The sequence below is a fragment of the Mastigoproctus giganteus genome, chromosome 4, assembly GCF_048544385.1.
Source record: "Mastigoproctus giganteus isolate SK-2022 chromosome 4, ASM4854438v1, whole genome shotgun sequence".
In the NCBI taxonomy this organism is placed as follows: Eukaryota; Metazoa; Arthropoda; class Arachnida; order Uropygi; family Thelyphonidae; genus Mastigoproctus; species Mastigoproctus giganteus.
In genome coordinates this window covers 78,450,846-78,463,294 of record NC_143578.1, presented here as the reverse complement: position 1 = coordinate 78,463,294, position 12,449 = coordinate 78,450,846, and the positions used below count along the sequence as shown (strand labels likewise).

The 12,449-nt window shown below is 37.3% G+C and overlaps 1 protein-coding gene across 2 annotated transcripts in view; it reads left to right on the top strand.

Annotated features, from left to right (window-relative positions):
- The window catches only part of LOC150086857 (GRAM domain-containing protein 4-like), a 216,734-nt gene that overhangs the window by 87,633 nt on the left and 116,652 nt on the right, over positions 1-12,449 (top strand). For both annotated transcript variants that reach the window (XM_090371631.1, XM_090371632.1), the window contains one exon: positions 5,402-5,445. In XM_090371631.1, the coding sequence (XP_090227757.1) occupies positions 5,402-5,445 (44 nt within the window). The remainder of the gene's footprint in view (positions 1-5,401; positions 5,446-12,449) is intronic.

Genomic DNA, 12,449 nt, shown 5'->3' with positions numbered 1-12,449 from the left:
ACATTTTCTACATAGTTAAAAACTCGACAAAGTTTCAAAATCTGTCAACATTTCATCTTCTTAAGTTCTTAGTTGCCTCAATTCCCCCCCCCTCTACATTGCTACCCTCACTAGTTTCTTTGGACGCCTCCGTAGCCAGGTGGGAAGGAGCAGCAGTGTGTAGCATACGCTTCTTAATTAGACCGGGGTTCAAGCCCGTCACCATCAAATACGGAGGATGCGGAAAGGTCAGAAAGGCATTTCCCGGAGCAATATGGCCTTAGCTGCTAATGCTCCTAAAAACCAAAATAACAAACAACAAAACTAGTTCTTTGAAACAGTGAAAAATGTCGGAATCACACAGATATTCAGCTACTGTGACCATGTAAACATAGACTCGCGATTGTGGGATTAAAGAGGAACCACAACACAGGTTGACCAGAGGCTATATATAATCCATGTCGAGAATCTTAATCCTCTGACTGGCTATGGAAAGCATATCGACTAGCGCGACTTCTCGGTATGTGACTGCATGGGTTTTACGGACACCACTAACATTGTGAAACGGCAACCCCTTTCACCCTTAATTCGCACTTTCTATTTAAGTTGCCTAAAGGCCAGAGGTGAGAACAATGCATACAAAGTTGTCTCTCCTAATCCGTTCGTTACAAGGAAATTTTCTTTGTTCAACGGAAACCATTTTAAATGTAATTACTAAGGGGAAACAAAAAAATTCGCTATAAAGAAGTTCATTAAACAGAGGTTTGACAGTAATTAAATCAAAAATGAAGCAATTTTAAAATACATAACCAATAATCGATTGCACCATTAAAATGCTGGGAATGGGGCACTGGATACTCAATAATTGCATTCAGGATTTTATTTGTAAAATAAATGATCATCAACAACGGGCTCGCAAATTTCAAAAAAAAATTTTTTTTTTAAATTTAGGCCTCCCAAGCTAAAGCTAGTTTACATTTGCTAATGTGGTAGCGTGGTCCATATACACCTAACTCCCTACAGATAAATACCATTTAATTAAATAAAATTGACCAATATAATTTTCATGCACGTGTAATGTCTAATTGCCCTATGTACAATAGCATTAATGTTGCACAACTGACAAATACCTAATACTGTAAACTTGACCAGATATCATTATCATAATCTTCAATAAGAACACACACACACACACACAGGGTGTTTCAAAAATGATGGTCAATAATTTAAAGGTGAAAAGTACAAACTAAAATAAGCAAAAAAGTCCCAGTGAACATCGGGCCGCAATTGAACTGTTTTCAAGATAATGCACATTTTTTATTAAGATCTGCCACTGACTATGGGATCACTAGTTTAGCAAAAAGCTGTGAATCCTTTGCTACGGGTGGTTTTATTAAACATAAGATAATACATTTTTAATTTTTGGTTTCAATACCAAAAATACAGATGTTACAAAAAGTGTTCAAAATGCTGTCCTTACATCTGTACGCAGCTCTGTAGTCTTCTCTGCATTGAATTGCGAATCCTCTCAGGCATTCCTGATTTGCTGAAAGGCTTCTTCAACTCGACGTTGCAATTCCTCAGCTGTGTTAATGTCAGAAGTGTACTCCAAGCTTTTTACATTATCCCAGATACAAAAATCCACAGGATTTAAGTCTGTTGATCTGGGAGGCCACATTACAAGCCCACCTCTACCTATCCACCATTGGCCCTACCTTCTAGTTAGATACCAAGTCACAACTCGAGCAAAATGTGCCGGTGCACCATCATGCATAAACCACATGTTCTGGCATTGCTGAAGTGGAACATTGTTATCATCAAGGAGGTCTGGAAGAACATTCTGCAGGAACTGAGGGTACAGCTCTCCTGTTTGCCTGTTTGGCAGAAAGTGTGGTCCAATTAGATGGTCTCCTAGTAGTCCTGTCCAGACATTCAACGAGAAATGTTGCTGATTCCGTGACTCGTGAATTGCATTAGGATTTTCATCAGACCAAGCGTGACAGTTATGAAAATTAAAAATACCATCACGAGTAAACCCAGCTTTGTCAGTGAACAAAATGTTTAAAAATTGGGGGTTCAGAATGCACTTTTGTTGCGTCCACTGGCAGAAGTTCAGTCTTGGAGGGTAGTCTGTATTGCTGAGAGGGGGGGGATTTGTGGGCCGGGTTACAGTGCAGTCAGATGACGAAGCCTCTTCTGAGCGCAGTAAACCCAGGTATCAAAATTGGGAAGTTTTTATCTTATTAGAATATGGACACAGATATTTTTAGACAACCTAATAGTGGTAAGCTACGGGCCATTTATAGTTCTAAATGTTCTTCTTTGGACTCAGGGGTGAGGTGCCCATGGACTGGAGATGTGCAAATGTGACCCCAATTCTCAAAGGAGGATCAAAGGGTGACACAAGTAATTATAGATCTGTTAGTTTAACTTCTGTTGCAGGAAAATGAATGGAGGCACTGGTTAAAGAAACACTGCAATTTATATGATTGAAGATTTCATGGAAGTGTAAACACATTTCACCATAATAGCCCACAGAATTCCAGCTGTCAGTATTATCGCGAATTCAATAAGATCGAGTTTACTATCTGTTATGAAAGTTTGCACTAACAGAAAAGCCCAATAAACAGGGGACTGCTAATTGTTTTTATTGTTTTACAGTTGTGACCTCCAGAAATCCGACCAAACCATGTGGTACGGTCGGAGACAATCGTAGGGTAATCTCCAGTGCTGTGGTCTCTTGCCCCAATTAAACAGCATGTTGTCCCAATTAAGCGAAGTAAACCCAGGCTATTTTCTCAATTGGGTTCTGGTTTTTAAGATTTGTCCCAAATAAACGGCTGTCCCGATTAATCAGTGGCCCAAATAACCAGAATCCACTGTAGTAGCAAAACCGGGCCGTAAATTATATGCTACGCTCAAAAATCACATGGTGCTATCGACTTCCGAACAAATACATGACCTCGTCTACCACATTTCTTTTAAGGATTGTGATTCTTCTTACATTGGATCTACCAGATGTATCTTAAACTCGAGGGTTAAGCAACATCAAGCATCAGTCCGTGCATCCCGTGGGAACACATCGGAACTAGCATTCCATGCGATAAATGAAAACCATACATTCCTCTTTAATGAAGCCAAAATTTTAAATATTCAACATAATTATTCTAAGGTAACTAATTGCCAAGACTTTAGAAATGAAAATACAAAAAAAAACTATTAACATTCGTCATCCATTTCTCATATCTGATTTTTGGTCATTTGAACACATGCATACCAAAGACTAATTTCCTATTTATAAGATTCCGAACATATATACGTTTCGTTAGTTTCATTCCACCCTGTGAACATGACGCTAGTCAAAGTTTTAGTCCGCTTAAGGGAGGAATTCTTTAATTTCATTGTTTTATCGCATTTTAATAGTATTTTATTTGTATTCCAAATTCACATTTATGACAAAATGTCTTCCTTCACTAGAGGTTGCATGGGGGGTTTAATATTTCTGGGATCAGGTTGAGGGTTCACTGCTGTGATCCTGGGTTGTTGGACTGGCCGTGTGTCAGTAGTGAGGAACACATTATGAGTTTTAAATTATGTAATTTTGTTTCAATGTATCATTTTGTAATTTATTCACACAAGGAGATTTGGTAAGGAAGAAATCCTACTGACTGAATTAAAGGTAACTCTTTGTTTATTTCTAAAATACATGTTGAAAAACACTATTAAAAAGGGAAGTGTGGTAAAAAGTCCACTAAACACTCACCTCTCATTTAAAAAAAAAAAAAAAAAACTGATCTACATTGGGTCAAATTTTTGTTTCTTTGATTTTCTTGTAGTTCCTTCTACTTCAGCATCAAGTAATAGTCAGCCATCATGTTGACATTCCACTTCCCCTAGTGCCTCATCTCCATGTATTTAATGTCTGGTGAAACCTCTCTCTCTTTCTCTCTCTTCTTCACTAACACTTCTTGGATTTTCTGGGAAGTAGTCCATGCGGGAGTGTAAAAAATGTATCTTGACACTCATGTTGCAGCCCAGCTTTTTCAAGTTTGCCAACATATTTTCAACTTGTAGTCTGGATTCTTGTTCCCTAAGTTCTCAACAACAAACCTGAATCCATGCTAATCCATGCCTGTTTTTCTCTTTTATTCATAATTCTCTCAAACTCTCTGTCCGACATCAGTTTGTAAATTTGAGATCCACCAAAATATCCTTGCTTGGGTGACTGATGGGAATTTAGTACAAAGGTAGTTGAAGCAGGGACCTTTCTGAGGTAAAGCTTTCACCAACTGTTTCATAACCCAGTTCGATGTGCAAGGAGGACAGTTTTGGGTCCCAGTGGTTTATGAACTATGTTCTTTGATCCTGGCAACAAATTGCCCCTTTTTTGTGGTCAGACCTTAACATCCCAGTGCTTAAACCTTGCCCGACTGTCCCACTCACATGTAGAGTTGGTGAAAACCCCTGGTGCTGCATTACAATTGACACTGTCCCACTCACAAAAAAAAGCAAGATAATTTTGTGTAGCCAGATTGCTGTCCAAGTAACATGCCTATCACTTTAAAATTCAGCACAGACCAACTAGCAATATTCTTCAAGTTCTCATATGTTTCTTTCAAATGCTGCTAGAATGCTATGAGTATGCTACTAGGATTGACCTATATTTATTTCCATTGTGGAGTAACACACTTTTGAGACTCTCTTGATAAATCTCCATTCTATAGAATTGTAACTTAATGCAAAAAAAGCATAGAATCACCCTCAAAGGTATGGGACTAGTTAGTCTCTTAAATTTAGGTCACTCAGTTCATGCTTTAAAAACAGTTGAAGGCTGGACTGTCTCCAGACATCTCTTTAGCTTAGTGTTGTATTCTAAAAAATTAAATTTAATTTAAACAGAAGTCAAGCCTCATACAAAAGCAAAGAGCTCAAATTGGGGAGAACCAAAAACTGTGGTTCTACTCTGAATGACAATTTTATAAAAACTACTACTTGTTAGATACTTGCAGACTAATCTGGAATGGGATATGAGAGAGCCAAAGGGGATGTCTTTGCATGTATCTTTGGTTTGAAAGGTAATTCTTATTTAATCCATAATGTATTTGTAATTATTTTTTGTTGTCCTTTCAAATGATTTTCACTAGTGTAAATAATGTAGCTGAACTCCACATTCTAGTGCTCTAATATCTGGTGCCAAAACATTTTTGATATATTAGTATTTTTAATTTGTGTGTTTTTACTTATAAATGCTATTTAAAAAAAATCCATCTTAACACAAAGCAGTTTTGGTTATTGAGTGTTAGTTAAATATTTGAAAAGTTTTCTTGACTGTATAATTTGAAAAATAGAATGCACAGATTAGTAATTTTGAAGGAATTGTTTAAAAGCTGAAATTTAATATTATTTCACTTAATATTTTCAGAATCAACTTGGTCATATTGCAGATTGTTGTGAAAAACTTAAAAAGTAAGTTCAGGTTTGCATATTTCTCTTATTATTTATTTAGTTCGCCACTAAACAGAGCGATGTTAGTTAAGTACCAAGATTCAAGATTCTTGTTCTGTGTGTGTGTGTGTGTGTGTGTGTGTGTGTGTGTGTGCATACATGAAATGGAAAATATTGGAATAATTTATGGAAGCAGTGGGGGTTCAACATTTTCACTTCTACCTGATGATATGAATAATCTGTAAATATATTATATTATGAATATAGTTTGATGTAACCTTGCTTCACAAACTTAAATACTTTGGTTATTTATTTACTATTTATTTTTTTTATGAAAACCCCAAAAACGAGAGGTATTAGAACCTAATACCTCTCGTTTTTTGGGGTTTGTGCTTGTGCCAAGAGAGATTAGAAGTCAGGGTAATCCCCAAAAGGGATATATCATCTTGCCTAGAAATCAGTACTTAGTACCGTGCTTGGGTTGGAGGTTAAGAAGACGAAAGATATTTGTTGACATTAGACTTGAACTTCTGTAGACTGTAATTTTTAGAAATATGTATGAAGAAAGGTTGTTTCAGAAAACGGCAATTGAATGAATAAACGAGGAAGATGAAAGTTGGTTCTGTGAGTTTGGAGTTGGACAGTAAATGTATGTTGGCTGGTGGTAGCATGTGTTTGGACTGTTTTGAAAGAGTATCTGTAGAAAAGGCATGCAGCAGAAACAGTACATATATGAGACAGCGAGTAGAGAAACTCTGTTAGAGATGAGTAATTAATTAACCTAACTGTCCTCTTCTGAATGGAATCTAGAAGCCTGAGAGAGGTTTTGGGGGCACCGCTCCAGATGTGGGAACAATATTCCATGATAGGGCAGATTTGCGATTTGTACAGAGTAAACAGCTGTTTGGAAGAAAAGTAACGCTGAGAGCGAAAGAGAAAACCAAGTTTTTTAGATGTAGAGGAAGCAATATTTATAATGTGCTTGTGCCAAGAGAGAGATTAGAAGTCAGGGTAATCTCCAAAAGGCCGCCTCCGTAGCCAGGTGGGAAGGAGCAGCAGTGCATAGCACACGTTTCTTGATTAGACTGGGGTTTGAGCCCGTCACCACCAAATACCATGCAGAAAGGTCAGGGAATGATCACCGCATATCCCGGAGCAATATGGCCTTAGTTGCTAATGCTCCTAAAAAAAAAAAAAAAAATCCCCAAAAGAGATATATCATCTTGCCTAGAAATCAGACTGTCACCAAAGATAAGCATTGGAACAAAAGAATCTTTTTTGTGAGATATAAGACAAGAGTGAGTTTTAGAAGGATTGAAATCAACTTTGTCTTTGCCCCACTTGAGAATTACCTGGAGATCGGCATTTAAGGAATTAATTAAGAAAAACATAAGTGGAATGTGATGTGCTATCATCAGCAAAACTGTGGATAGGATTTCCAGTCAATGGAAGAAGGTCATTAATATACAAGAGGAAAAGAGTGGGGGAAAGAACTGAACCTTGGGGGACACCAGCATTAGTGGAGAAGTTAGAAGACAGAGAGCCATCTACCATCACCCTTAGTGATCGATCAGAGAAAAAAAATGGATAACCAATTACAAAAAACAGTTGGGAAACCATAAGGTGGAAGCTTGTTTAGAAGACCTTTATGCCAAACACTATTGAAAGCCTTTGAGATGTCAAGAGCAACTGCTTGTATTTCACCGAACTTTTCCATTGAATTTGTCCATAAATAGGTAACATAAGCCAGAATATCGACACTGCGATCATTGATCACACAGAAGGTTTCTAGGTAGTTTAAGATTTGACAGTTAATTGATTTCTCCATTACTTTAGAAAGAGTAGAAGTAACTGCAATTGGATGGGAAGGATTTGTCACCATTTTTAGGAACTGGCTGGATATGAGCAAATTTCCATGAAGAAGGAAAAACACCTTTGGAATAAGAAAGTGAAAAAAGGCGGAAAAGAACAGGAGTAAGTTCAGGAGCACAGGTTTTGAGAACAAGTGAAGAAATACCAAATGCAGTTATTGTCTCTTAGTTAAATATTAGAAAGTTTTCTTTGCGATATGTTTTAAAGGATAGCATGCATGCACTTTGTGTCCCTTATACGAAGGGATAATCACCTCCTTATCCTTGTCTTTAACTATTTTGCAATGCAAATATAGTATTCAAATAGGATCGTATTCATTGCAAGGCAATTCGTTGTACAACAGTTTGGTGTATGAGACAATTTGGTGAAAACATTTTGCTGTATATGTCAATTTGGTGAGAGAACAATTGGTGGCTACAATTCAGTGAATTCTTTGAGAGAATTCAGTGTATGGCAGAGCAAGACAGTGAATGCTAACTTTTAACATGCTATGCTATGCTGTGAATGGTGAATTTAGTGATCACGATACCATTTTGATATTTTATATTTTAGATGGAGTGTACTATCCATCTTCATTTCTTAATGCCCATTCTACATTTTTTAGAAAATCTTGTTAAGAAAGCACTACAGACAGGTTAAAGATTGGAATACAAGAGAGCCTTATTCGCAATTTACTTCCACTTCTGCAAGTTGGAATTTTTAAGAAATACACATTAGTTGTTGTCCCATAGACCAGAAATAGAGAACAATAAAGGATGCTGGTTGGATAATGCACATCTTTTGACATTTGGTTTGCAACCTGTGCTATAGTTTTTATTGAAAGGAGTTGATAGTTGTCTAGTACTACGGATGGATTAAGGGTAGGTGGATAAGCTTCCCTAGAGATTGTATAGAGGTTGGAATTGCAGACAGAGGTCCCTACATTGAAAAGAACGCTGGCTCGGTAAGGTATTTTCATCAGGTTCTCAATTCAGTCTGTAAAATTTATAATTAGCATCAGCCTCTACTAATTATAAATAATTAGTAGAGGCATCAGCCAAAAAAAAAACCCCACACTTCCCATTTCACCATCTATTTGCCCTAAAAGTTTGTCCAGTTCTTCCTTAAATTTATTTAAGTTATCAACTTCCACAATTACAGATGGAACTTTGTTCCAGCAATCAACTACCCTCTGGCTAAAGGCCAATTTCTGCACATCTGTTCTACAGCTGTCTTTCTTCAGTTCGAATTTATGTACCCTAAGGTTTCTAATCTGAGCAAGAGGAACAATTCCATCAGCATTGAACCTGCTCAAACCATTCAGGGACTTATATATACCTCAATCTCATATCACCTTGCAGGTGCCTATACTCCAGACACTGCAATTTGCAGAACTTAAGCCTTTCTTGGTAAGAGTACTCCTTCATTCCCCCCTCGCAATCTTGTTGCCCTTCTCTGTAATGATAAAATGAGACCTCCAGATCTATATGTAGTACTCAAGGTGTGGCCTGACCATTCCCTTATACAAAGGGATAATCACCTCCTTATCTCTACTAGAAAAATTGCTGTATATCATTGACAAGACTGACCTGCTCTGGCAGCTTGTCTGCACTGCTCAGGAAAGTTCATGTCTGACTGCACAATTACCCCCAGGTCTTTTTCATTCTCTACCCTCTGTGTAGTACCACACAGTTGTTACCTTTCTCTGGAGTTACTGCTACCCATGTGCAACACTTTGCATTTGTCATTGTTAAGCTTCAGTTGTACTTCTCAGCCTATCTGCCCAACTTTTCTAGATCCTCTTGCAGTAGCATACTGCAATAAATTCAAGGGTGTGTGCTGATGCTATCGAGTCAGTGTTAAGTAGGTCGGAAAACTGCTAGTTTGGGGGGGGGGGATTCACAGATTAAAAGGTTAAAAGTAGCCGCAGGCAGAGGTGAAAGTGATTCTTGCACTACTTCTATTACAATGAACAGTGGCCTGTAAGGCATGGTGCTGGGGGTTTCAGGGACTGGTGGGAGTCATCATGAAAGAAATAAATGCATAGGCTGTATTAGGGTAAATAAGAATACGAATAGGTGCATGTATACTTGCATGTACACCAGTGCTAGAAGAATAGTAAATAAATTTGATGAATTTGAAGTGCTGGTCAAGACATCAAAAGCAGATATTATTGGGATAGCAGAGACGTGGTGTCACACAAATATAAGGAATAAAGAATTGGAATTTGGGGAGTACAATGTGTGCAGAAAAGATAGACAGGATAGGAAGGGAGGAGGGGTTATGCTGTTAATTAGGAAACACATAATATTTAAGGAAGTACATCCAGTTGACATAGATGGACAGTGAAATGTTGAGTGAGTTTGGTGTTGACATGAGTACTGAGGCATGTGATGCAAGAAAGCAAGCTTATATAGCATCAGCCACAAAAAAAAAAAAAAAAAAAAAGTCACACATCCATTTCCTCTAAAAGTTTGTTCAGTTCCTTCTTGAATTTATTTAAACTATCAACTTCCAGAACGACAGATGGAAGTTTGTTCCAGAAATTACCCACCTGCTGGATAAAGGCAAATTTCTGCATATCTGTTCTACAACTGTCTTTCCTCAATTTGAATTTATGCCCCCCTTTCCCCTCAAGTTCATAATCTGAGCAAGAGGAAAATATACTTTACACTATGCAGTATAGTATGATTCACAACAGTACTGTAAATTGCAGTTGTGAATTAGTGTCAGAGAAAAATGTATTTGTCACTTTCTTTATCTGGAAATGAAGAAATAATAGAGAAGTTAGAGCATTCCATCTTATATGAAAGTTCTTTTGCTGAAGAACAAAACATCCCTAGTCAACTTTGAATAGCATTCTTGTGTCAGCAGAGTGCTTGTTGAAAAAAAAAAAAAAGAATACGAAACTTTGATTATGATGAAATAAGAACATTAACTTGGACAAAACAAGCATGTTCATTTAACCTTCCAATATTTGGCCAGCTCCTTAAAGCAGCAGTTCTCAAACTTTTTTGTTGGTGGGCTAATATTGATGAAAATATGATGATAGAAATTGTTGATGGGCCGTATATCAGGTTAATGCTGTGATATCACTATCATCCTCACATGAAAGACTGGTTGGAAAGAGAAGGGTTTGCAGGTGCATGAGTGCATCTTGTTATTGCTACTGTGATAGCTGGGATTTTCCAGGTACCTACCATTCAGTTATTTCCTATGAACCAATCACACCTATATGCCTGGTTACTGCTGTCTTTCTCTGTACTTGGAATTGGTTATCAAAAATTTACCATGAAATTCAGTTAACAGGAAATATTTGTGAAAGTTCTGTGCATTTTTTATTAACCAGTTTCCACTATAGTTAGTATAAAGTCTTATAATTCTATAAAATTTGAACAAAGATTTTCTTCCCATTTATATATAACATCGTAAAAATAGCTGTGCAATGCATACAAAAACCTTGCGAGCCACAGATGGTCCATGGGCCTCACTTTGTGAATCCCTGCCTTAATTAAAGTGATGGTCCCAGAAGTTGTTAAAAAGAAAAAAATTAAAAGAAACTGATTTTAAGAAGCTTTTAGTGGTTGGTTAGAAGCACTTCAAATGCAAATGTAACGTTTAATTTGCCAGAATATGTGACATCTGCTTTACAATCACCATATCATACAAAACTTTAAATGATTCTATTACAAACAATTAATGTAAGATCTAAATCAGCTATAAAAACAAAAAGACCAGATAACTCTGTCTGGTGAAGAGTGAAATGATAGCAATTCATTCCAGCATGCTGGATTTTAACATTCTTTCATAGAAGAATAATGTAACAAGTTTGAATAACAATGATGAAGGACATAAAATATTCAGTGCTTTATTTGAAATGTTGCATCAGAATGGTTGGTCTTGAAGAAAAAGTGCAAGTGTGGATGTAAGGATTATGAATGTATTGACAATGATGTGGTTTAATTTAACATCAATTGGTCCTGGAGATTTTTCTTTAATAAAAGTGACTATAGTGGTTTTAGGTGACTTAAATTCCCACCCATCAGTGGGACAATTGATGATGTCACCAACTGCAAATTTTAAATGGGAAACATTCAGGGAGGTACTCATGGAAGCTACTGGGCTTTTTATATAACCTGAGAGATATTGTTCTGAGTTTAGACCTAAATGAATGACCTGATGAGACTATTGGCAGAGGGGAAAAATACGTGGGATGATTGTGGATTAGCAGGGGATGCAGAGTCCTACAGTCACTATGGACTGGTCTGTGATCACCTCAGTGACCTGATCACTGAGCATATAAGCTGACTCCCAGCAGTCCTTGAAATCCCCAGTACCTTGCTTCCCAGGCTGCTACTTGTTCCGTTAGAAGCCATGCAAGAATCACTTTCGCCTCTGCCTGTGGCCATTGTTAATCTTTTAGTGTGTGAATCCCGCCCCAAGCTAGCATTTTTCCAACCCACTAACACTGCCTCAATAGCATCAGCAAATATGCTTGCTTCCTTTCTATTTAGAAGAAAAAGAGGATCTTTACTGCAACAATAATAATAATATGTACAAAATACAGTTTATGTTGCATCCTACCCATCATGGCTACAGGTCAGGGGTTTACATGTTCAGGGATCAATGAATTTAAATTATAAGAAAAAGGTAAAGGGTATTTACAAGCAAAAGCGGCTAATACTTAAATAGAACAGAGGGGATTAAAAAACAAGTAATGAATGAAAAAGACTGTCCACTTCTTCGGGTTGAAATACACTCATCTGTTTAACAAAGTATATACATAAGAGCTTGTCACATTGTCGGCATCACCACACAGCGAAAGGAAGCATCTTCATATTTCAAGAGTTGTAATCCAGTGAGGTTTGCGTCTTGGAAAAAACCAAGAAGACATCACTAGCACAACTGTTGGCATTACGAGGATAACACTTGCTTTTCGTAGCACTTGTCGTATGCAAACTTGTGAAGGTCGGCATAGAGTTTGTTGACGTAAGACAATTTCAATAACCGATGAATATGTTACATAATATTCATCCAGACTACTGGAAGGCTAAAGAACAGTTCTAAATTTTCAGTTCAGCGAAGATTCCCTTCCTGTATTTTTTGTTGTTGACCACTTCTTGGAGGTCGTCGTCAATTACTTGCAGTGAGGGCAGCATTTGCTTTGGCAGAAA